This window comes from Typopeltis vanoorti, chromosome 1 (genome assembly GCF_054136105.1).
Source record: "Typopeltis vanoorti isolate ZY-2024b chromosome 1, IOZ_Tvanoo_1.0, whole genome shotgun sequence".
NCBI lineage: Eukaryota > Metazoa > Arthropoda > Arachnida > Uropygi > Thelyphonidae > Typopeltis > Typopeltis vanoorti.
Genome location: NC_143549.1, coordinates 72,401,844 through 72,428,206, shown reverse-complemented (window position 1 = coordinate 72,428,206; position 26,363 = coordinate 72,401,844). Strand labels below are relative to the sequence as shown.

At 37.7% G+C, this 26,363-nt stretch overlaps 1 protein-coding gene across 4 annotated transcripts in view; it reads left to right on the top strand.

Annotated features, from left to right (window-relative positions):
* Positions 1-26,363, top strand: part of LOC150110083 (contactin-like) — a 690,381-nt gene that overhangs the window by 426,272 nt on the left and 237,746 nt on the right. For all 4 annotated transcript variants that reach the window (XM_090391236.1, XM_090391210.1, XM_090391218.1 and 1 more), the window contains exon 17: positions 21,252-21,487. In XM_090391236.1, the coding sequence (XP_090247362.1) occupies positions 21,252-21,487 (236 nt within the window). The remainder of the gene's footprint in view (positions 1-21,251; positions 21,488-26,363) is intronic.

The following is a 26,363-nucleotide window of genomic DNA, read 5'->3' as shown; positions in this document are numbered from 1 at the left end:
AATTGGATAAGGGTAATGGATTTACAGTGATTCTGCTAGACTTTGCTAAGTCCTTTGACAGCATACCACATGGATTCTAATCAGTAAACTGCAGCACATGAGATGGATAGGAGGGTGATTGATGGAGAACTGTTTATCAGATATCAGAGAACTGTTTCTTCAGGAGTAGAGTCTACTCTTGAATAAACTCCTGTGACTAGTGGTGTGCCAGAGGGTTCTGTTCTTGAACCACTGCTATTTAATTTGTTCATTAATGATATAGGAAGTGATCTGAGAGAAACTGTTCATTTATTTGCCGATGATGCAAAGTTGGGTAGAGCAATAGTAAATACACATGATGTCAAAATTTTGCAGGATAATTTGGATAGATTGGCAGACTGGGCTAAGGAGAATGGATGTCAGTTTAATGTGGCAAAGTGTAAGATTATGCATTTTAAGGTGAAAAGATTAGCAGCAGTATACCACATTGGCAGAACTGTACTCCAGGAAATTGACAAAGCCAGAGATTTGGGAGTGTTGGTGGATAGGGAGTTGAAGTTTATGGGCGGCACATATCAAAAGTGGCTAAATCAGCTCATCAGATCACTTAGTTACTGAAGAATACTTTGACGAACAGAGACAAGCAGGTTATTGTTCCTCTTTATTGAGCCTCGATAAGACCCCATCTTGACTACTGTGCCCAGATCTGGTGCCAGGGTTTCTTCTTGATGGGAAGGAGGTAGAGAGGATCCAGAGGCAAGTGATCAAGATGGTAGCTGATCTATGGAATCAACCTTATGTGAACAGGTTGAAGATCTTTGGGTTACAGAAATTGGTTGATAGGCAGAAAAGAAGTGATACAATTGAGACATTCAAATTACTAAGGGTTTTTACAAGGTTAATTTAGATAAAATGTTTCAGAACAGGTCTAGTGATGGGAGAACTAGGGACCATCCATGGAAACTGAGCAAGAGTATAATTAGCAAGGGTGGTGAATCAGTGGAATAAGCTTCCAGAGTCTGTTGTGGGTGCCATTACTATGAATGAGTTCAAAGCAAAGTATGATAGATACTTTGTGAATGCTGAATAGTTCTTGACATGCTTAGGGTCTCCCTCGATGAGTCTGAGGACTCCTTGGAGTCGCCTGTAATAATAATAATAATAATATGTGCAGAGGCCAAATAAGAGTAAAGAATGAGTGTATGTAGGAAATGCAGTATTCTGATGAACCATAATGCTTGCTTAAATATATACTTTAAATATGAGTAGGGAACACGATGTCATAAATGACATGGCAGTTGAAGATTGTGCAAATGTTCAGAGAGTGTATGGAAGTGATAACAAAGAAAAAAGTTTGATTGATGATAAAGCGGGTGATACTTTGAAAAACAGTGAAATCAACAATAAAATGGGCAATAATGATGTTGAAAAACAGAGTGCAGTTACAGTAATGTTGTGAACAAGGATGATGGCAAACAAGTGTGTGACTGGTGATGAAATAATGAGAGTGAATGATAATAAAAAAAGGATGCAAGATTTGAAAGCTGAGCTGGTGAAGATGAGGCAAGAGATGAGGTGGATATGGAGTGAAATGAATAGAATTGGAGATATGTATCGAAGAGTGAAGAAGATGAAAACAAATTATGTTAGTATGAAAAAGGTAATGAAAACCCACAAGTGACATTGTATGGTCATTTGATTATTAGAGGTGTGGTAAATGAGAAGATTGACAAGATTTGTTTTCCGGGAGGTAAAATGAATAGAGTGATTAAGGCATTGAATATGAGGAGTAAGCGAGCAAAACACGTGGTAGTGGTAGTAGGGACAAATGACTCGACTGGGAACAAGGAGAATGAAGATTGGATATCTGGAGTTGTCGAGAAGGATAAAAGATAACAGTGTGATAGGAAAGGTAATCAGAGTATTGCCCAGATATGATAGGGATGAGATGAGGCAGAAAGCACGAATTATGAATGATGTGTTAGCAGAAAGGTGTGAAAGGAGTGCAGTTTGTTAATGTGCGGAATGAGTTTGAAGGAAGAAGTGAATTGTATAATAGTGATGGATTGCACTGCCTTTGAATGGTTCTGGTGTGAGTCATTTGGAGAGACTGCTGCTGGAAGGGAGAGTAATGAGTGCAGAGAATGAATCTCAGCAAGTAAGAAGTGATGTAAAAGAGCAGAAGAGTAAGGAAGGAGAGAATGAAGTGGTGGTTATGAATGAAGAAGTGGGTGGCATGAGTGTAGAGAATGAGAGAACAAGTGTACAAAACAAACAGGGAAAAGGGAAGACTCGGGGAAGACATGGGAATACAGTATGAGAAAGGTTGATGCATCAAGAGGATGTGGATGCATGTCTGGACAAAAAGTGAAGAACATGACTTGCGATGTAGGGAAAACAGTTAGATTTGGAGAAGGTTCTGTCTGGGATGAGTAAGGAGAAACAAAAATGGCTCAAGGAAAGTATGGTGATGTCATATCTAATAAGTTTCATCAGTGAAACTTGTAGATCCAGGAATGAGTTATTGTTTCTATATGAATGCTAGAAGTATCAGAAACAAGGCAAACGAAATGGTTGCATTGACTGAGCTACTCACCCAAAAATTGTTATAATAAATGAGACATGGTTGGATGAGGATGACATCCTGACAGGAATAGAGTTTATTGGTGGATGGGTATGATGCATTTTGTGAAGATAGAAAGGGTAAAAATGGAGATGGAATGCTATTGATGATAGAAAAAGAGTTATGTCCATACAAAGTAGAGATGCAGGAAGGAAAGAGTGGTAGCAGTTTTGAGAACATATGGTGTGAGATTGAAGTGAATAGAATGAAATCCTTCACTGGATGTTGCTATAGACTTGGCAATGTGGACGATAGTGATCAGGAAATGTATAAGAAAACTAGCCAAGTAAATGGAAAAATGGTGATCATAGGTGATTTTAATTATGGTAATATTGATTAGGATGACAAGATAGCAACCAGAAGTAGAGAAAAGGAGTTTCTTGAGTTTTGAGGGACAACTACCTCAGGCAGAATGTAACGGAGGGCTCATGATGATTGCGTGTCTTGGATTTGATCATCTGATCAGAGTATGTTATTATAATTATTAGCCAGCTTGGTTGGCCTAGTGGTTAGAGTATCCGCACTCCAGCCAAAAGGCTGCGGGTTCGAATCCCACTATGGGCATGGATGTTTGTGAATGTCTGTGAAAATACTAGAGGTGGTGGTGGACAGTAGATGGCATTGATGATTGTTGTAGATGATGCTTTTGGTTGATGAGGTTGAGTGATGGAGACGGAGAGTTGTAGGGGTAGGTGCCCTCCCTTGATGAGTCTTGAACTTCATGAGGTGTCAAATAATAATAATAATAATAATAAATAAGGTGTCAAATCACCCTCCAGTTCAGTTGGCGAGAGTGACTATGAAGGAATTTCCTGGGTGGTTGCTAACCATGTTGGGACTGCTGTGAGGAAAGGTATATGTGGAACTACAAGGCTGGTGATTACGAGAAGCTTAGGAGACTGCTTGCAGGTGTAGCCTGCAATGAGCAGTTGAGCAGAAAGGAGATCAGTGGTGCTTGGGTGATATTAGAGAACTATCTAGTAGAAGAGTGTCTAAATGTATTCCAAAGGTCAGAAGGTTAAATAAGGTAGATGTGAAATGGATGAATGAAGAGATTAAGCATACAGAGAAAATAGGCATTATAGAGGCTTAATAAGAGGAATGGTAATAATCAATTCTATGAGGAATACAAAGAACAGGCAAAGAAGATGACTTGGTTGGTAAGGGTAGCAAAAGTTCAGTATGAGCAGCAGTTAGCTAATAAAGCCAAAAAAAAAAAAAAAAATCCTAGGGAGTTCTTTCGATATGTAGCCAGCAAAAAAAAAATAATAAAATTAAATTAAAAATGAATATTGTAGGAAGGCATTGATAAGAAAATGGCATAAGAACATGCTTTGGAGCCTATACTTGAGATATTTAATATTTAATGGGCAGTTCATTAAGGTCTTTCATCCTTATGACTGTGACATCATGGAGAGATTGAGAACAGTGGATGATGAGGAGGAAAGGTTGACTCTGAGTGAGGAAGAGTAGAATTAAGCAAACTTGGTATTAATGAGGCTGTGGCACTTGATGATATATCACTGCATGTTTTGAAGGGATGTGTCAGTGAGTTAACATCTGCCCTGACATATTTGTTTAACCTCTCTACCAGCCATGGTGGATGAAATAGTGATACCAAATTGCACTTATCCATATTAATCAGTAGGTGTTACAAAATCATATCCAGATTTTGCTGAACATCTATAGTCATCATGGCCGGTTGGGGTGTTAATAAGAATCTTACATTGGGTCAAGCTCCAAAGGAGTGAAATCAAGAATCAGATTATAGCCAATCTGCATGTCCGGTGTTGTTATTAAAGTATTAAAAAGCCTGGTGAGAATCAGGATCCAAACTTGGTTTGACAACAATGGTATTATCTTTGATGGACAGCACAGATTTGCTAACGGGAGGTCATGTTTTAGTAGTCTACTTACTTAGTATAATAAGGTGAGCTGCATTTGATGTGGGAGATGGATACACAGTAATATACTTAGACTTTGCAAAGGCTTTTGATAGATAACCATATTATAAGATGATAGTCAAACTAGAGCATATAATGTTGAATATTAGTGCATTGGATTGGAGATTGGCTGTCTGATAGGTATCAACAATTTGTGGTATGAGGGAGCAATATCCCAGATTAGGAAAGTGTGCCTCTTGGTTCTGTTTTAGGGTAATTGCTGTTTATCCTGTATATTATTGATATTGGGGAAAGACTTGAATGGAGATATTATTATTATTATTATTATTATTATTATCCAAGACCCTTGGAGTCAAAGACTCATCTAGGAGGTTCTTTTATTATACACACAGCTCATCATACTGTGCTTTAAACACACAAAAATTCTCTGCAGACACCATACTCTCAGGCAAGGCATTCCAATCATTCACAACTCTGCATGAAAAAAACCTTCTTCTCATGCCCCTACTCACACACTCTTTATACAGTTTCCAGGGATGATCTCCAGTTCTCCCATGATCTGCCACTGTTTTCTGCAGAACTTCTCCAGCATTGATCCTATAACAGCCCCTTACTAACTTCTAAGTCTCTATCATAATCCCCTTTTCCTCTTATCCACCAGACTCTGCAAATTGCAACTTCTCAATCTTTCCTCATACTCGACATTACAGAGGTTAAAAACTACCTTAGTCCGTCGCTTCTAGACCCTCTTCAATATCTCTTCGTCCTTTTGAAAACCATGTGACCAAATCTGGGCACAGTAGTCCATGTGTTGCCTAATCAAAGCCTTATTCAATGGAACAAGAATCTCCCTACTTCTACAAGTCAATTCCTCTGCACCATTCCCAGAAGCCTTTGTGTTGTCTTCACAATTTTGGCAATATGTACTCTAAATTTCAAATCCTTATCCAATATCAACCCAAAATCTCTTATTTCCTACACCTCCAACAATTGATCCTCACCAAGCATAAATTATGCATCCCATCTTTGTTTCCCAAATTTTAAAACCTTACATTTTGCAACATTGAACTCACATCCACATTCCCAATCACTCAATTTATTCAAGTCTTCTTGTAAGGCCACAACATCTTCTCTACTCTTCATGGTTTGTCCCAACTTTGCATCATCTGCAAAACAAGTGAATATCTCCATCCAAATCTTCACCAATATCATTAATATACAAGTTAAACAGTAATGCACTAAAACACATTCCTGAGGCACTCCACTAGTGACTTTCCTTTTCCTGGATATTGCTCCTCCATATACAACATGTTGATACCTATCAGATAGCCAGTCTCCAATCAAATCCACTAATCTATTATTCAACCCCATCTGCTCTAGTTTGACTATCAATTTATCATGAGATACTCTATCAAAAGCCTTTGCAAAATCTAACTATTTTACTGTATATCCTTCTCCTCTGTCCAAGGAAGCAGTCACCTTATTGTAATAAGTAAATAGATTACTAAAACATGACCTCCCCTTTAGCAAATCCATGCTGTCCATCAAAGATAATACCATTGTTGTCAACCCAATTCTGGATCCTAGTTCTCACAAGCTTCTCCAAGAACTTAACCACAACACCAGACACATGGATAGGCCTATAGTTTGACACTTGAGTTCTATCACCTCCCTTATGAAGCAGCTCAATCTTTCCCTCCCTCCACCCCTTAGGAACTTGACCCAGTGCAAGTCTCATATTAAAAAATATGCAAAGGCAGGTGTCAACTCCCTGGCACATTCCTTCAGAATAAGTGGTAATATATTATCAAGTCCCACAGTCTTATTTACCTCTAGTTTGCTCAACTCCCCATACACTTCTTGTTCACTTACAGTTAGTCTCTGTTCCCCATCATCAACTGCTCTCAATCTCTCCATGAAGTCACATTCACAAGATTGAAAGATCTTTATGAATTGCTCATTAAGTATTTCCACCACACCTTCTGCAACAGCTGTCTTTATACCATTTTCTCAGCCATCCTTCCATAATCATTCTTTCTTTTGCTGGCTACATATCGAAAGAACTCCTTAGGATTTTTTTTGTCTTCATTAGCTAACTGCTGTTCATATCTCTCTTTAGCTACCCTCACCAACCAAGTCACCCACCTTGCCTGGTCTTTGTAGTCCTCGTGGAATTGGTTATTTCCCCCTTATGCTGCCTTCATAATGCCCTTTTTTCTCTGTATCGCATGCTTAATCTCTTTATTTATCCATTTCACACTTACCTTATTTAACCTTCTCTCCCTTGGAATATATTTTGACATTTAATCTACTAGATAGTTCTTGAAAATTCCCCAAGCTACATTGATCTCATTTCCAGCTAACTCCTCATTTCATGCTACACCTGCTAGCTGTCTCCTGAGCTCTTCATAATCACCCCCCCCCCCCTTATGTTCCACATATACCATTTTCTCACAGAGGTCTTCACACTGCTGGCAACACTACTCCAGACTACCTCAAGACATAACTACCTTAGACAGTATGTAACAGAGGGCACACAAGGACTGAGTGTCTTGGATTTGATCATCTTATCTGAGAATGTAATTATAAATGAGGTGTCCAATCATCCCCTAATTGGTGAGAGTGACCATGAAGTGATTATCTGGGGGGGTGGTTGCCAGCAGTGTGAGAACCTCTGTGAGAAAAGGGTATATGTGGAACTAGATAGTTCTTGAAAATCCCCCATGCTACATTGATCTCATTTCCATCTAACTCCTCATTCCATGCTACACCTGCTAGCTGTCTCCTGATCTTTTTATAATCCCCCCCCCTTTATAGTTCCACATATACCCTTTTCTCACAGAGGTCCTCACACTGCTGGCAACCACCCAGGTAATCACTTCATGGTCACTCTCACCAATTAGTGGATGATTGGACACCTCATTTATAATTACATTCTCAGATAAGATGTCAAATCCAAGACCCTCAATCCTTGCATGCCCTCTGTTACATACTGTCTGAGGTAGTTATCCCTCAAAAACTCAAGGAACCCATTTACTTTACTTCCAGTTGCTACCTCATCATTCCAGTCTATATTGCCATAATTAAAATCATCCATAATGATCACTCTTTTCTTATTTGCTTGGCAAATTTGATTATACATTTCATAGTCATTACCATCCACATTACCAGGTCTGTAACAACATCCAGCCAAGTATTTCATTCTTTTCACCTCTATCTCACACCATACTGCCTCAAAACCACCTGGACTCCTTTCCTCTTGCATTTCTACTTTGTATGGACATAACTCTTTCTCTATCATCCATAGCACCCCCGCCTCCCTTTTTACTTTTTCTATCCTCACGAAACACATCATACTCTCCCATCTCTCACTTATTCCAACAAATTTTGGGTGAACAGACTCAATTAATGCAGCCATTTCATTTGCCTTGTTTTTTACACTTCTAGCATTTGCATACAAACACAACAGCTCATTCCTGGATCTACAGCCAGTTTCACTGATACCACTTATTTGATTTCATTTCTCCATACTGAACTGGGGCCATTTCCCTTTCTGCTTATTTATTTTAGAACCTTCTTCAATTCCAACTGCTTTCTCTTGATCCGAGGTCATCCCATTCCTTTCCTGTCTACACATGCATTCACATCCTCTTGGAGCATCCACCTTTCTCATGTTGTGTATCCCTGTCCACCCTGAGCCTCCCCATTTCCCTGTTCCTCTTGCACACCCATCCATTCTCTCATTTTCCATACTCATGCTACTCACTTCCTCATTCATAACCACCTCTTCAATCTCTCCTGTCTTACTCTCCCACTCTTCCACATCACTTCCCACTTGGTTGGAATCATTCTCTGTACTCACTTCTCTATCTTCCAGCAGCAGTCGCTCCGAGCAACTCATACGAAAACCACTCAAATGCAATCCATCTCTCTCTCTCTCTCTCTCTCTCTCTCTTATATAGTTTACTTTGTCCTTCAAACTCATTCCACAGATTAACAAATTGTACTCCTTTCTCCTCACACATTTCAGATAGCATATCATTCATATTCTTTACTCTTTGCCTCATCTCGTACATAGGCAGCACGCTTACTACCCTTCCCATCGCACTATTGAAGCAGCCTCCTATATCCATTCTGACATCTTGTTTGTTCTCTCTCAAGTCATTACCATATTAGCTATTTGGATGATATAAATTTGGAAAGAACTATGAGGAGAAGAGCAGATGTATGGCTTTACAAGAATACTTGAATAGACTGAGTGAATGTGCATGAGAGTGGGAATGTCAATTCAATGTTGTGAAATGTAGGGTTTTAAAATTTGGAAAACAAAGAGATGGGATGTAAAATTTACTCTTGGTGGGAATATATTGTTAGAGGTTCAGGAAATAAGATATCTTGTGTTGATGGTGGATAAGGATCTAAAATTTAGAGGACATATGGCCAAAGTTATGAGGACAAAACAATGAATTGATGCACAGGACACCAACTTATAGAAGTAAGGCAATGCTGGTTCCATTGACAATGGAACCAGCCTTATACAATGGACCATTGTATAAGGCTCTGATTAAGCCACATACGGACTACTGTGCACATATTTGGTCACCTGGTTTTCAGAAAGATGAATAAATGTTGGAGAGGGTCCAGATGCAATTGACCAAAATAGTTTCTGATCTCTGGAATGTTAAATATGAAGAAAGGTTGTGGCAATGCAATTTGCAAAGTCTAATGGATAGGAGGATGTGGGGATATAATGTTGAAGGTGGAAGAAATAAGCGATCTTGCATGATAGGTGATAAGAATCTGAAATGTAGAGGAGATATTTCCAAAATTGTGAGGACAACCCTACAAATTGATGCAGAGAACACTGTCTTGTTGAAGTAAGGAGGTGCTGGTTCCATTGTATAGGCTATGATTAGGCCACATATAGACTACTGTGCACATATTTGGTCACTTTTGGTCCAACACTGATGAATAAATGTTGGAGAGGATCCAGAGTCAATTGACCAAAATAGTTTCTGATCATCTCCGGAATGTTGAATATGAAGAAAAGTTGAGACAATACAGTTTGCAGAGTCTAGCGGATGTAGGAAGCATAGTGATATGATAGAGACTTACAAGTTAGCAAGAAGTTTCTATAGGAACAAGATTGAAAAGGACCTTCATAAAATGATTAGAGATTGGGGAAGAACAAAAGTTTCATCCATTATCCAAGTGTAAGCAAACAAAGGATGAAACTGAGAATATAATTTCTTGGCACCTTTAATTTATAGTATAACCAAGTGAAAAAGCTTTAAACATCTATCTGTAATCCAGAGTATTTTAGTAATAAGGTGTGACATCTTTTGGCTATTTGTAGATGGAAATATGACTTCGCATTACTTCTGCTTTGGTATCATTTCTGGATCTTGCTGAAGAGATCTAAATAAAGTTTGAAACTGGTTTGGCCAGTGGCCCTTCCCATAATGTACATATCCTTACAGGCAATATACATATCCTTACAGACATGTATAATGCCTGTAAGGATATGTGCATTGCATTATGGGATACTAAAGCAATCAAGATGAAGTTATTAGCCTCAGTACACAAGCAACCCAGTCAAGTGAAGTGACTCCACTTGCAAACTTTGTTTATTTACACCTGGATAAAGAATGAAACTGAAAATATAATTTCTTGGCATAAAAACCAAAAATATAATTTCTTAATTTTTGTCAAATTCCTATCCACTATAATGCCAAGGTCTCTAGCTTTGTCAGTGACTCCAAGCATAATTCCACTATTAGGCCATTGAATATCTCATGACACAAAAGTACGTAACTTTACATTTACTAACATTGAATTGATAGCCATTATTGTTTTCCCACACTTCTGTAGCCTATTCAAATCACCCTGTAAATGCTGTATATATCAGTAGCATTTCTGATTGCCTCTTCTATCTTTGAAACATCAGGAAATGATTTGTTTGCAGAAGAAATGTGTTAATAATTTTGATAGCTGAAAGGATTTTACTTGAAGAATGCATTACATTTGAATTGGTTAGGTGCTTAGAGAAACTCTTGTTCAGTGAAAAAGGAAATGTGAATATTCAAGGAAACTAGATATGTCTCAATGGGTTTCATTAAAATGTGGATTCATGCATTAAATTAAGAGGTCATAACTATGAGGGTTATGATATACAGAGTGAGAAAGCAAATGATGATAAGTTAGGTTGGCCACAGGAATGTGAGATTTGTTTGGTCAACAAAGAAAAGTGAAACTGAAGAAAGTGTGCAGTGGAAGATTTGATGGAAGAATCAACTGCGGCTTCTTCTTTGAACTGGTCATATTTTAAGCATTATCAGAATAATCATCAGCCAAGTAGTTGTTATCATGGGGATGAAAGGAGTAATTAGAATTGGTAGATGTAGTGAGACCAAAAAATTATTTGCATTAATGAGATTTTCTGAAAGAGGATATCATAATAGGAATAGAATTTGATGGGCTCTGTATATTCAGGAAAAACAGACAAAATAGTATAGGGAAGGAAGTGTTGTTATTGATTTCATATTTGTCAAATCCAATCAGAGTAGAAACTTCCATTGGCAGTAGTAGCATGAGTTAATACAATGGATTTCAGGGTGATCTGATATGAAATAGAGGTGAATAAGACAGAATGCATAATTGGGTGCTGCTACAGAAAAAATCATCTGAAGAGGACAGTGAACTGCATTAGATCTTCCTGATTCTGGGACAACTGTCATTATAGGTGATTTCAATTTGCAACTATTTATGCAAGATGAGGGGAAACAGAATTTATAGAATTATTGAACTATCAATATCCTTAGCAGCACATGGTGGAAGGGACTAATGTTGTGTCTAGTAAATGTGTCTGAGAATCTGCCTAAAAAAAGAGCATGTTGTGAATCCAATATCGTGAAAAGTAATGAGAAGGCTAAGATAAATAAGATAAACTAATTATGAAACATTAGCTGAACAGACTCCAGTGGAAATACAGTGAAATTTTTATGTAGCAAGTTAAAGAATGAATGACCATGAAAGAATAATCTTTGTGAATTTGGTGTAGAAGGTGATCAGATTCACTAAAAATAAACAGAGTTTTTAAGTGTTCAGTTTAGTAAGGTATACTTTTCATGCAGACTCATCAGCACTTTGGGTGCTGAGAGGAAACTGGACAAAAGGTTAGGGGTGACTAAGTTAGAGTTATTAAAGTAATTCTGAGAATTTGATTCCAACACAACATTGTTGTGGATTCTAAAAGGAAGATGCCAAAAAATAAGCATTGCCCTTTGATGTGGTCAACTTGTGATTTCTAATGAGTGGATAGAGCTAGAAGCTGAATTATAGACCAGTCATATGTCAGAATGCCGTGTTCATGAAAGTATTAGAAAGGCTGTTCATGAATCTCATCCAAAAATGGGTAGATATCAAGGCAGATCTCCTCCCCTGAAAACTATCCACAGTATACCTCCTCAAAAATTTTGACAGAAGGGCATCAAAAAATACTAAGTAGCTTTATACATCTCCTGTTCCTGATTGTTCCTCCAGTTGTATTAAAAGCTTGTTCTCCAGAACTCACACCCATGTTATCATCTCTCTGCAAGCTGTCATACTCATGTAGCGTCTATCCAACTGCTTGGAAGCAAGCTTTTATCAAGTCTGTTCCCAAAAAGAGAGAGAAAATTCAAATTCAGCCAACATGCTATCACTCTTTTTCTCTAACCTCAGTAATCTGAAAATAATGGAAAAAAAAGTCATCAACAGCCACTGCTTCACTGCTTATATACTCACCAGTTATTTAATGAACACAAATATGGATTCCACAATTATTCATTCTACAGGAGGTCTCCTAGCTAAACTCACCCACCTTTGGATGCAGTCAGTGAAAAAGTTAAGATAAACTCAAGTGGTTGCTGTTGATATTTCCAATGCATTTGATCAAGTCTGGTATCAAGACCTTCTTACAACAAGCTACTGTCTTATGATATTCCTCCTTCCCTTTGTGAATTGATTGCCAGCTTGCTCTCTGGTCATTCATTTTGGGTCATTATGAATGTTTCCTTCTGTCAGATTTTTCAATTATTAATGATATTGTACTCCAGGACTCAATGCTGTCACATACACTCTTCCTCTTATACATCAATGAGAGGAAGAGTTATGAATAGAACTCACATCCAGTTCTATTCATAACTTTGCTGATCACAGTACTCTCCTCTCTTCTTCTTCTTTTTTTTTTTGAAACCTTTGTAGTGCTCAGATAATTCACTTCAAGAACTTTAATCTGTGTTTGAAATAATGATCTCCTTGCCATTCTCAAGGACTTAATTTTTAATGCTACCAAAACACGATCCTCCCTCCTCCCTCATTTTCTTAGTAACCATTACCTTTATTCAACTCAGCAGTCACTGCATTATAAAAGGTAAGTTATTGAGACACGACTTACCCATCACAAAACCATGTTGACCCTGATATAGTATAGTATCCCATTCCTGGATTTTTTCCCTTACTAACTTCTCCAGTAATTTGACCAACATGTGGTAGATATTGATATAATATCCAAAGGGATGCAGAAGAACAAATTTTAACAGTAGAGAAATTCTATGGATGTGGTTTTTTAATTTAATTGTAATTATATAATTATATTCTTAGGTCTCATACCAGGTTAATCTGTACCCAGCCATACCATCCTCATTTGAAAACCTAATAAAGATCATACCTTGATCAATGGCTGAAGACCTGTTTTTGTATCTAATACTAACTACAAGATTTTTTTTTTTTTCACTATCATTTTCTGAACATTTTTTGCAGACGTCAATAATTGGTTTAATGTGCAAGCGATAACAAGTTCCTCAGCTATGAAGGAACATAAAGTGTCAGCATATATGGATTATGTTGTTAGCACTTTGAGGGATAATGATTCACTATACATCATTTTTGGTATTTTTAAAAAATTCAGCAAAATCACTGGATTAATTGCAAATGCTAACAAGACAAAATTAATTGGAATCTCACAGGCATTCCATTTGGTTTCCTTTCTCTTATAGAGGTTAGTGCAAAGTAATACCCTGTAAGAGAATGGTTAGTACTTTAGGCTAACTTCTAAAGAATGCCATACTTGAAATTTCCTTCTCCGCTGTTTAATGCTATCAGTTCAAGGATTTATACTCAAAAACATTGAAACCTCAGTGCCTTGGATGTCTGGGGCACATCAGAAAAAATACCCAAAATCTTAAAAAAATACAATCGTTGAACCACTTTCAAGCTCCACTTAAAACTAGCATTTATCCAGTCCACTAAAGACAAACTTCCTCTCCAACAAATAGTCTTGACTCAGTGGGTAAGCATTTAGAGGATACTATACTGTTGGGAAGGGTGGTGGTGTGATTGTTTATGTAATTACTTTCCAATATGAGTGGGGTTTTTCTGTAAATGGAGAAGGATAATGAGCCATTAGCAAGTCATGTCACTGGTGTTATCTAAAAAGAGAATACTATTATTACTTTCTTTTTCTATAGTGAAGTTTATTTTAGGATGGCTGTTAAGATGCACCAAACATATATTTAATGTGTGTGGAGCATGAGGTCAAACAGCAAACACATCATCAACATAGTACAATCAAACTGTCGGTTTTAGTGTAGCTGTATTGAGTATTTGGTTTTCAAAATGCTCCATGTAGATGTTTACTCTGGGGAGGAGGGAGAACCAATAGCAGTTCCATCTAGCTGTTTATGTATTTTTCTTTCCATAGGAAATAACCTGCATATATAGTGAATCTGAATAATTCAGTTGTGTGTGGGGGAGTGGGTGGGGAAAGTGGCTTAATAAGGTCAAGGGTCTTTGTCAAAGTACATTAGTAAAAAGGTGATATCGAAACTGACCATGATGCTAGAATCTGTCAGAGTTAGATTTTCTATTAATGTTTTAAACTGCTAATATTGAATGAAGGAAGGTATAGTTTTGTGAATTTTAGGGATCCCCCTATATCTGGGATGGTTTGACATGATAAAAGTGCAAGTTTTTTGGTAATTTCTTTAGGCCAGGATGCAACTTTTTTTTCTTTTTTTTTTAATAATTTTTACACTTTTTTCTTTTAGGATTTTGTAGGATCACAGTTTATGATCTGATAAGTGGAGAGATCTTTAAGAAGTTGATTCATTTTTCTCTTGTACTCTGCTTGGTTCATAATGACAGTTGCATTTATTATTGTTATTATTATTATTTGGGCCTCCAAGGAGTCAGAAGACATCACGGGAGGTCCTTCCTAGGAAACACAAGTCTATCAAGACTCATCGTGGGAGGTCCCTCCTAGGAAACACAAATTCTATCATTCCACTCCTTAAACTCATTGATCATTTTTGCTCTCTCCACTCTATCAGGCAATGCATTCCATGGTTCAACCACCCTCCATGCAAAGAAACCACTCCTCACCCTCTTGCTCACAGTTTCCTTTCTTAACTTCCAGGGATGGCCCCTTGTCATCACTTCTTCCTGCTGTTCAAGCAAGCAAAAGAACTCCCCAGTGTAAATCCTGTAACCACCTCTCAACAGTATAAAAGTCTCAACCATATCACTTCTCCTTCTATCCAATGAACTCTGCAGTCCACATTCCCTCAGCTGATCCTCATAACTAACATTGTACAGTCCTGAAACTGTCTTTCTTATCCACCTCTCTACCCTTTCAACAGTTCATTTATCCTCTACAAATTCTGGGGACCAAATCTGAGAACAGTAGTCTAAGTGTGGTCTGATCAGGGTCTTATACAATGGAATAAGACTCTGATAAAAGAGTTATCTCTGCAGGTCAGCGTCCTTCTCATTATTGCAGCAATCCTCTGCATTACCTTCACCACATTTGCAATATGTCTATTGAATTTCAGGTTTCTAACATTCATCAACCTCAGATCTCTTGTTTATCCCTACTTCCTTCAGTATATCTCCTCCAATAGAGTATGCTGAGTCCCATCGATGTGTCCCAAACCTCAAGACCTTACATTTTGCCATTAAACTGATACCCCATTCATTTGCCCATCTGTCTAGCTTATTCAAATCCTCCTGCATGACTACCACATCTGCACTATTACTAATAACCCTTCCCAGCTTCACATCATCCGCAAAAAACTGAATATTCCCCTGCAATCCACTGACAATGTGATTGATATAAAGGTTAAACAATATATGTTCCTGTACTGAGCCCTGTGGGACCCTCTGCTTCCTTGAAACTGCCTCACTATATGCAACCTCTCTGATACCTATCAGACAGCCAATTCTGAATCCAGTTGATCAACCTGACATCCAAACCCATGTGCTGCAACTTAAATATCAGCTTATCATTTGGCACCCTGTCAAATGTCTTTGTTAATACAAGAAAATGCCAGTATATACCTTTCCCCCTCATCTACTGCTCATGTAACTTTATTATAAAAGGCTAGTATATTACTAACACAAGAGTGGTTCCTCACAAATCCATATTGACCACCAAAGATAACATTACCCTCATCTGCCCAATGCTGTATACGGTCCTTCACTACTTTCTCCAAGATCTTTCTAACTACTGATGACACACAAACTGGTCTATAATTAGACACTTCCAGTCTGCTACCGCCCTTATGCAGTGGCACTATCTTACCTTCCTTCCATTCCATGGGCACCTTTCCTGCAGCCAGACTTTCATTGGAAAGCCAGGTCAAAGGCACTGTCAGTTCCCTAGCACATTCTCTCAAAACTAGTGGTGAAATACCATCCAGTCCCACAGCTTTACTGACATCCAGAGTATTCAGTATTTGAAACACACTCTCCTCCTGTACCTCTAAACCTTGAACCTGCGCAATTCCTCTAGCATTAAAACTAACTCCTCCAGAATGAAATACTATAATAAAGTGTTCATTGAACAATTCTACTGTGTCCTCTGCATCAGTCACTCTGTTCCCATTTTTATCCCACAATATCATTCTTTCACAGTCATTTCTCCTCCTCCTACTGGCCACATATCTAACAAATCCCCTAGGTTTTTCTTTGGATCTTAGGGCCAATCTCTTCTCATATTCCAGTTTCTCCTTTCTTACAATACTAGTAACTCTCCTGGCCTGTGTCTTATATTCTTCATGCATCTTCTCTTTACTTGTCTCCTTATATCTCTTCCATAGCCCCCTTTTTCACATGCAGCTCCTGTTTAATATTGTTTTTCATCCACTTTACACCAAATTGTGTGCTCTTCTTCTTCACTTGTGGAATACAGCTTACTATTACTGCTAACAAATATTCCTTCACAATTTCCCAAGCACTAATGATATCCTGGCCTTCCAATTCCACCCTCCATGAAACTTCCCCAAGTTGCTGTCTAAGACTAATATAATCACCTGCTTTATAATTCCACATATGTTCCCGTCTCTTTGATACTCCTGCATGTCTATTCATCTTCCAAGTCAAAAACCACATGGTCACTCTCTCTCCAACTGGTGGGAGAGATGTCATCTCAGTTATTATCAACTCTTCTGATGCTATGACCAAATCCAAAACTCTTGAACCTCTTGTTCCCTCTATTACATGTTGCCTAAGATATTTGTCCATAATTCTAGAAATTCCATTCCCTTATTGCTACATACATCTTCCTCTTCCCAATTTATACTGCTGTAGTTAAAATCTCCCAAAGAAGAACAATCATTTTTCTTGCACTTACCAAGCTCAACTGTCTAAACATCTCCTGGTCCTCACACTCTGTGCTCCTTGGTTTGTAGCAACACCCCACTAAATATCCCATCTTTCCTATCTCTAGTTCACACCATATGCTTTCAAAATCATTAGTGTCACTGGCTTTCAAAGCTTAAACTCTTAGGAGGACATAAGTAATCACTTATTATAAACCGTACTCCACTACCATGCTTTCCCTTCCTGTCCTTTCGAAAAATGCTGTAACTTGCTACTTCTATTCTTGTTATTATATCCTCTTCTGTCAACCACATCTCAGTGATCCCAATAATTTTTGGCCAGGCAGATGCTATCAGTGCCACTGATTCCACTCCTTTATTCTGGATACTGCTAGCATTATTATAAAGCATAAAAATGCCACTATTTCTATACCCAGCATTATCCCCTCTAGACTCCACTGGGCTCAGCGCTACCTGATGTTTTCCCCCTTCTCCCAAGTACCCTTTCTCACAAGAGGCCACCCCTGCTACCATCCACCTTGGGCATTCTAGTTTCCCTGCATTGACACACTGACTCGTTCAGAATAGCAATCTCTCTAGATGTCTACATCCTTCCTCCTTCAAATGTAAGCAGTCTCTCACATACAATTCCTCTCTGTCCTCAAACGCTCTCCAAGCATCCACATATTCCAATCCTCTGTCTTCTGACATATTCTAGCTATTATGTTATTCAATATTACTGCTCTTCTTCTCAGCTCGTGACAATAATACCTAGGCAACACGCACACTATCTTTCCTCTCTGTGTCTTCTTTCGTACTACCTCAAGCAAGAATCTCATATCTCTCGCTACCAAATTTACATTACCTCTCAAGTCATTTGTTCCTACCATCACAATCATCTCATCCACCCTTTCACCCCTCTTAATTGCCATAGTCACATTTTCTATTGTTCCTCCAGGCAAACGCTCCTATCTTGCACACCACGGATCATTGAGTCACATACGTTACACCTTTTACCATTCCCTTTCTCCTACTGTTTCCATTCTCTCCTCTTCTGTCATTCCCATAACTCTCTCTCACTCCATATCTTCCACTTATCCTATTCATCCTATTCTCTCCTCTTCTATCATTCTCATATCTTTCTCTCTCATTCCCTCTCTTCTACTGTTCCCATTCTCTCCTCTTCTATCATTCCCTCTCTTCCACTTATCTTATTCTCTCCTCTTCTATCATTCACATAACTCTCTCATTCCCTCTCTTCTACTGTTCCCATTCTCTCATCTTCTATCATTCCCATGCCTCTCTCTCTCTCATTCCTTGTCTTCTACTGTTTCTATGCTCTCCTCTTCTATAATCCCCAAAACTTTTGCTCACTCTTACTCTGATTCACCTTGCATACATCTCTTCCATTCTCCTAATCTCATCTTTCATACTTCTCACCTCGTTCACAAGATATTCCACCTCCTCTTTCAGCTCATCTCTCTCTCTCTCTGCATGTTAGTCACTCTTACTCACCATTCATTTACCCAATCAAAACCATCTCCGTAAACTTCACAGTCATTCAAGCCTTCCACACTCCCAACTGTTATTTTCTTATTCCTACTTCGCTCGTCATTCTCTTCTATCACATTACTCGTCTCATGTTCATCATTCTTTCCTATCACACTATTCATTTTCTGACATTCATTTCCCATCCCTGAAGCAACTAGGTTGGTTATCGATATATCTAATTCCTTAAAATCTTCCCACTGTCTGCATTTTGCGCATATACGCACTCCCCCTTCTCTCACCTGCCACATATCCAACTCCTGGGAAGCATACATGCCACAATCGCTTGCCACAAAGTCCTTTATTATATTACATATAATAGAGTTCTTAAATGGCGGAGGACTCGGTGACATGCCATTTGCGATCAGTTGCATCTGCCATCATTCCTTACTGACAAGTATGTAACTACTAAACTAATCTCTAAAAAATATATATGAGCATTGTATCACAGATATATATATAATTCAATAAATGCTGAATATAAACGTATATATATATATATATATATATATATATATATATATATATATATATATATATATATATATATATATATATATAAATACAGGTAACCCTCGTATAATGCGGTACTTATACAACGCAGTTTCGATATAATGCGATCTACAAATTGTAGTAACCCTTTATCTTTTCATGTTTTTTGTCACGGGACTTAAAAATCAAATTTTATCTTCGTTAAATTGCGCCTGCCCATATTGCACATGTAGTTATAAGTAGCGAATTTATTTCAGCGGAAATATATACCCTTTAGCACACATGTACGTCAATTATTTACCGTATAAAGTGTTTATTGGTGAAAATTTGTCTTCGTTTTCTGCCAGGAAAGCACATTAAAAATCACAAGTGTGTTCATCTCAAGCTGAGCACTTTATTTTCTGGTGAGCTACATACAATATGTGATGCTTTTTTATGTAAAAAATTTATTCTTATAGTAATGGCCATGAACTGCAACGAAAGGGAAAAACCAACATTGAAAACAAAATTCATTTCTCTCCTATAAAAAATTAAAATCATGAATCAGTTGAAAAATGGAGAAAAACCAGGAGTTGTTGCAAGGAGTTTAAATTTAAATGAATCAACAATTCGAACAAACAAAATGCACATAAAATCCCAGAAAGTGTTTATTGCTGGGTCAACGATAAGTGCAAAATGCATTGCTCGTGTACGCAATATTCTACTCGGAAAAATCTCTAATGATTTGGATAGAAGATTGCACTCAAAAGAAAATTCCTTTGAATGGAAATCTTATTAAACAGAAAGCTCTCACAGTTTATAAACATTAATAGTGCAGACCAGGTGTTCAATGCGGATGAATCCGGGTCATATTGGGAAAAAAAATTAAAAAATGCACCTACACCATTTCGTAAAATGAAAGATCAGCTCCTGGATTCAAAGTTTCTAAAGATAGAATTACTCTACTGTTTTGTAGTAATGCATCAGGTGATTACATGACAAAACCAATGTTTATTAACCAATCCTCAAATCCTCGTGCTATGAAAGATTAAAATATGCACTTTATTTTATTTTGCCTAAAACATTTATGCATTATTTGCAATGAAGTTTACATACAATTTATATTTTTTTATAATTTTATACTATGCATTTGTTTCATAATTTATGTTTTCTTAACTTACATGAATTACCTGAATTAAATAAAAATATTTTTTTGTTGGATATGTCATTGTTGTGAAAAAAAAAAAAAATGATTTCGGAGCGTAACCCTACTTTTTGTATGTGATCTAAGTCTTGCATAATGCGATTTATATAACACGACATTTCTGTGGAACTTAACATCCGTGTTATACGAGGGTTACCTGTATAACGCTATATTCAACTATACTAGGTAGCAAAAACTTATCTTCTCTTCCACGGCAATGCTGCTGACTGTGACCTCGCCTTCTCAGTAACCCAACAAAACTTGGTAACAACGAAACTCCAAAAGCAGAACCAATAAATAGCACTTGTGTTACTGAGAAAAAAGGCAGCACGATTCACAAAAGAATTCACACTATACACCATTTAAAATACACTTTTCCCTACCACCACTATTATTCCATTTAACACCACCAATCTGCATAATAGAGGTCTAAAGTTGACTTGAAGAAGTACCATGTACAATAATTTGTTTATTCTTATATAGCTTTCTAAATGCTGATATTTCTTTTGGTGGTAAGTTTTCTACCTCCTGCAGTGATTCTTTGGACTCCATTGATTCTTGTAAGTAATACTGTTACTAATACTAATACATGGGATTTGAATTTAGTCTTTCCACTCATAATATGTATGTGTGGGTGTATTAATTCTGCTTACTTATAACTAGCAGCTAACATGATGTATTATTTTACTTATTATACATACTAGTAAACTCTTTTTATTTATAAAATTTTGGTTGTTATTTTTATTTTTTATTAGTTTTATTGTGCTAATCACTTATGTGTATGTGTTTGAACAAGAAAGAAAAACCTCAAATGATGTATTCTGTACTCAATTGCTATCTTTTTTTTAACACACACACACACATATATATATCTCCATTTATAGATACAACAGACTGGAAAACGATAGAAGAAACAGATAGGCGAGAGACGTACTTAAAAAATGTCCTTTCACCCTGGAGTATATATACATTTAGAGTGTCTGCAATCAATGAGCTTGGTCAGGGACCTCCAAGTGATCCAAGTCCACAGTATCATACCGATAAGGATAAGCCCTATTTATATCCAACTAACATCAGAGGTGGTGGTGGAAGGTTTGGTACTCTTACTGTTAGGTGGGATGTGAGTATGCTTTAAATTTCACCCAATGTGTACGTGTAATTTCAGTTTACTAAATTTGTCTTTTTATATGATATATATCACCACTTTTAATAAATTATCAAATGAGACTTTCATTCTTACTATCTTTCAAAAGATAAGTTTTAAAACTAATCATTATACACTAGTACTGAAGCTTAGATAAACAGGTGAAAAATTGTTGATTTCCCTAAAGAACTATATATTGTAATTGCTGGTTATGTTTATTATGGAGGAAGCTTGTTCTGCTGGAAAAATTAAAAGGATTAGTGAAGAACATGGTGTGTTTAAAGTTGGACCAAATACATAATAATTAGGTTAACTGCAAACAAAAAAAAAAAAAAAAATCCCAATTTTGAGAAAAGCAGGAAGAGCTAATACCATTTCACTTAATAATAACCATGGAAACATTAACAAAGAATCACAGCAAAAACTGTGCATGTAAAAAAGAGTTTGCAATAGTTACTTAAGTATAAAGAGCTAATAAGCTTCATTTCGGCAATGAAAACATTACTTAAATTAAGGGGATATTAAATCCCACATAGTTTTAAAACCGAAATTTCATTGCCGAAATGAAGCTTATTTGCTCTTTATACTTAAGTAACTTAATGGTTGCACCTGTTTGAAAAACTCGTTCGCAGAGTACATAAGTTCTTTTCGCTATACACTTTGGTATTAGGTCTAGCTACTCACTGATGAAGCCTCAAAAAAGGCTGAAACCGGTCTGGGTAGTGATCTCCCTCCATAATGTAATAACAGCATACATTTCCTAGGAAATGTGTTTTTACATTATGGAAAATACCTAAGAATAGCGATCTGAACTTCTTCCTCCACCTTTGCAACGAGTTGCCCGATATTGTACTATGTACTAGGATCACTTGCATTGGCTAACGCTAGTGTCGCCGATACTTTATAGTTTACTATATTTGGCAAGAAACTCTCTGATTCCAATCTTTGAGTTTCTTATTCGGTTTTAAAACTATGTGGGATTTAATATCCCCTTAATTTAAGTAATGTTTTCATTGCCGAAATGAAGCTTATTAGCTCTTTATACTTAAGTAACTTAATGGTTGCACCTGTTTGGAAAACTCGTTTGCAGAGTACATAAGTTCTTTTCGCTATACACTTTGGTATTAGGTCTAGCTACTCACTGATGAAGCCTCAAAAAAGGCTGAAACCGGTCTGGGTAGTGACCTCCCTCCATAATGTAATAACAGCATTCATTTCCTAGGAAATGTGTTTTTACATTATGGAAAATACCTAAGAATAGTGATCTGAACTTCTTCCTCCACCTTTGCAATGAGTTGCCTGATATTGTACTATGTACTAGGATCACTTGCATTGGCTAACGCTAGTGTCGCCGATACTTTATAGTTTACTATACTTTATAGTTTACTATATTCGGCAAGAAACTCTCTGATTCCAATCTTTGAGTTTCTTATTCGGTTTTAAAACTATGTGGGATTTAATATCCCCTTAATTTAAGTAAGTTTGCAATAGTATTCCATGAGCTGGATGAATCTAACTAAGATTTGTAAAAGGATAAACAGTCATTTGTTGAGAAGTCACTATTGCAGGAGAGAGAGAGAGAGAGAGAGAGACTAAGTTTATGAGCAGAAAACCCTGTTGTCTCTGTTGGAGACTGACTAACTAACTTTGGGCTGAAAAAACTATTATGAAGATTGTCTACTAGATGGGAATTGAACTTGGGTTTTTCCAACCCAATCGCATTATTTTCACTCTGTGAGCTATGTGGCTTCCTATTTACATCAAATGAAGCTTATAGTAATAGATTATTATTATTATTATTATTCAGGCTTCAATGGAGTCAAAAGACTAATTGTAGGAGGTCCTTCTTAGGAAACACAAAGTCTCTCATACCACTCCTTGAACTCATTGACCGTTCTTGCTCTCACAACTCTATCAGGCAATGCATCCAATTGTTCAACCACCCTCCAGCAAAGAAACCACTCATCACCTGTCTTGCTCACAGCTTCCTTTTTCCTTTTGCAACTACAAGGGATGGCCCCTTGTCATCGCTTTTTTCCGCTGTTCCACCGAATGAAAGTTGTATCGACCCTGTAACTACCTCGCAGTTTAAAAGTCTCAATCATGTCACCTCACCTTCTTCTATCTACCAAACTCTGCAGTCCACATTCCCTCAGCCGATCCTCATAACTAACATTGTGCAGTCCTGAAACCATCCTTTTTACCTGCCTATACCCCTTCCCCAGTTAATATACTTCCTTCAAATCCTGGAGACCTAATTGAGAATAGTTTAAGTGTAGTCTGCTCAGGGTCTTATACAACAGAATGATAACTCTTTTATCTCTGCAGGTCAGCATCCTTCTCAGTATTCCAGCAATCTTCTGGGTTACTTATATGACCTTTGCAATATATTCCCTAAATTTCAGTTTTCTATCAATCATCATCATCACCCCCAGATCTCTTGACTCCCCTACTTCCTCCAGTATAGCTGGTGGAAAGAGAGGAAAGTATAGAGGGTGAAAAGAGGGGGAAATAGTTCCACTGCATAAAGGAGGTTACAAGACTGCTGTTGTAAATTACCGACCGATTAGCATATCAGGAATCATTGTCAAGGTCTTGGAGAAATTAGTCAAGAAAAGAATACAGGATTGGATAGATGAAAATAGGATATTGTATGGGGGACAACATGGTTTTGTGAAGGGTAGATCATGACTCAGTAACTTGCTCAAGTTTTATACCACAGTGACTGCTGAACTGGATAAGGGTAATGGGTTTACAGTGATTCTACTGGGCCTTGCAAAGGCCTTTGACAGGATACCACATGGAACTCTAATCAGTAAACTGGAGCAGATGGGTATGGATATAGGGTTGGTGAGATGGATAGGAGGGTGGTTGATGGAGAGATACCAGAGAGTGGTTTATTCAGGAGTTGAGTCCAGAAGACGGCTTGTGACTAGTGGTGTGCCGTAGGGCTCTGTTCTTGGACCACTACTTTTCAATTTGTTCATCAATGATATAGTAAAGGATCTGAGAGGAAGTGTTCACTTGTTTGCTGATGCTGCAAAGTTTGGTAGAGCAATTGTGAGTGCACAGGATGTCAAAATTTTACAGGATGATTTGGATAGTTTAGAGGTCTGGGCTAGGGAAAATGGATGTCAATTTAATGTGGCAAAGTGTAAGGTTATGCATTTGGGGATGAAAAGATTAGCAGCGGTATACCACATTGGTGGAACCATACTCCAGGAGATTGATGAGGCCAGGGATTTGAGAGTGTTGGTGGATAGGGAACTGAAGTTTAGGGGGGCACATTGCAAAAGTGGCTAAATCAGCTCATCAAATCACTTGGCTTCTGAAAAATACTTTAACAAGCAGAGACAAACAAGTTATTGTTCCTCTGTATCGAGCCTTGATAAGACCCCATCTAGATTACTGTGCCCAGATATGGATGCCATGGTTTCTTCTTGATGGGGAGGAGGTGGAGAGAATCCAGAGGTGAGTGACCAAGATGATAGCAGGTCTGTGGAATGAACCTTATGAGAACAGGTTGAAGATTTGTGGGTTGCAAAAATTGGTCGATAGGCAGAAAAGGGGATATGTATAATAATAATAATAATAGCTTCTCCAATCGAGTATGCATCCTCCCATCGATGGATCCCAAACTTCAAGACTTTACATTTTGCTGCATTAAACCAATACCCAGATTCATTTGCCCATATAGTTTATTCAAATCTTCTTGCAGGGCTGCCAAATCTGCACTATTACTGATAACCCTTCCCAGCTTCACATCATCCACAAACAACTGAATATCCGCTTGCAATCCATTGACAATGTCATTGATATAAAAGGTTGAACAGCACAGGTCCCATTACTGAGCCCTGTGGAACCCCACTTGTAACCTTCTGCTTCCTTGATAGTACCCCACCATACCAAACTCTCTGATACCTATCAGACAGCCAATCCTGAATCCAGTTGACTAACCCAACATCTAAACCCATGTATGTGCTTCAACATAAATATCAGCTTATCATGCTTTTCCCTCATCAGCTACTCTTCTCACTTTATTATAGAAGGCAATCATATTACTAAAGCAAGAGCACCCCTTAACAAATCCATGTTGAATCTCCCAGATAACCTTACCCTCATCTGCCCACAAATCTGTATATAGTTCCTTACTAATTTCTCGAAGACAACAACTACTGATGACACACAAACTGGCCTATAATTAGACACTTCCAGTCTGCTACCACCCTCTTGCAGCAACACTTTCTTATCTTCTTCCCATTCCTTAGGTACCTTTCCTGTAGCTAGACTTTTATTGAAGATTCAGGTCAATGGAGCTGTCAGTTCTTTAGTACATTCTCTCAAAGCCTGTGGTGAAATACCATCCAGTCCCACAGCTTTACCAATATCCAGAGTACTTAGTATTTGGAACACACTCTGCTCTTGCACCTCTAAACCCTGAACCTGACCTATCCATCTAGTATTAAAACCTTCTTCTGAGGATAAAATACTCCAATAAAGTGCTCATTGAACAACTCCACTTTTTCTTATGCATCAGGCACTCTATTCCTATTTTTATTCCGCAATGTCATTCTTCCACAATAATTTCTCCACCTACTGGCCACATAACTAAAAATTTCCATCGGAGTTTCTTTGTATCTTAATGCCAATCTCTTCTCATATTTCAGTTTTGCTTTCCTCACCATACTAGACACTCTCCTGGCCTGCATCTTATATTCTTCATGCATCTTCCCTCTACCCCTCTCCTTATATCTCTTCCATAATCTCTTTTTCAACTGCAGTTCCTGTTTGATATTGTTTGTCATCCACTTTACACTAAATTGGGTCCTCTTCTTCACTCGTGGAATACAGC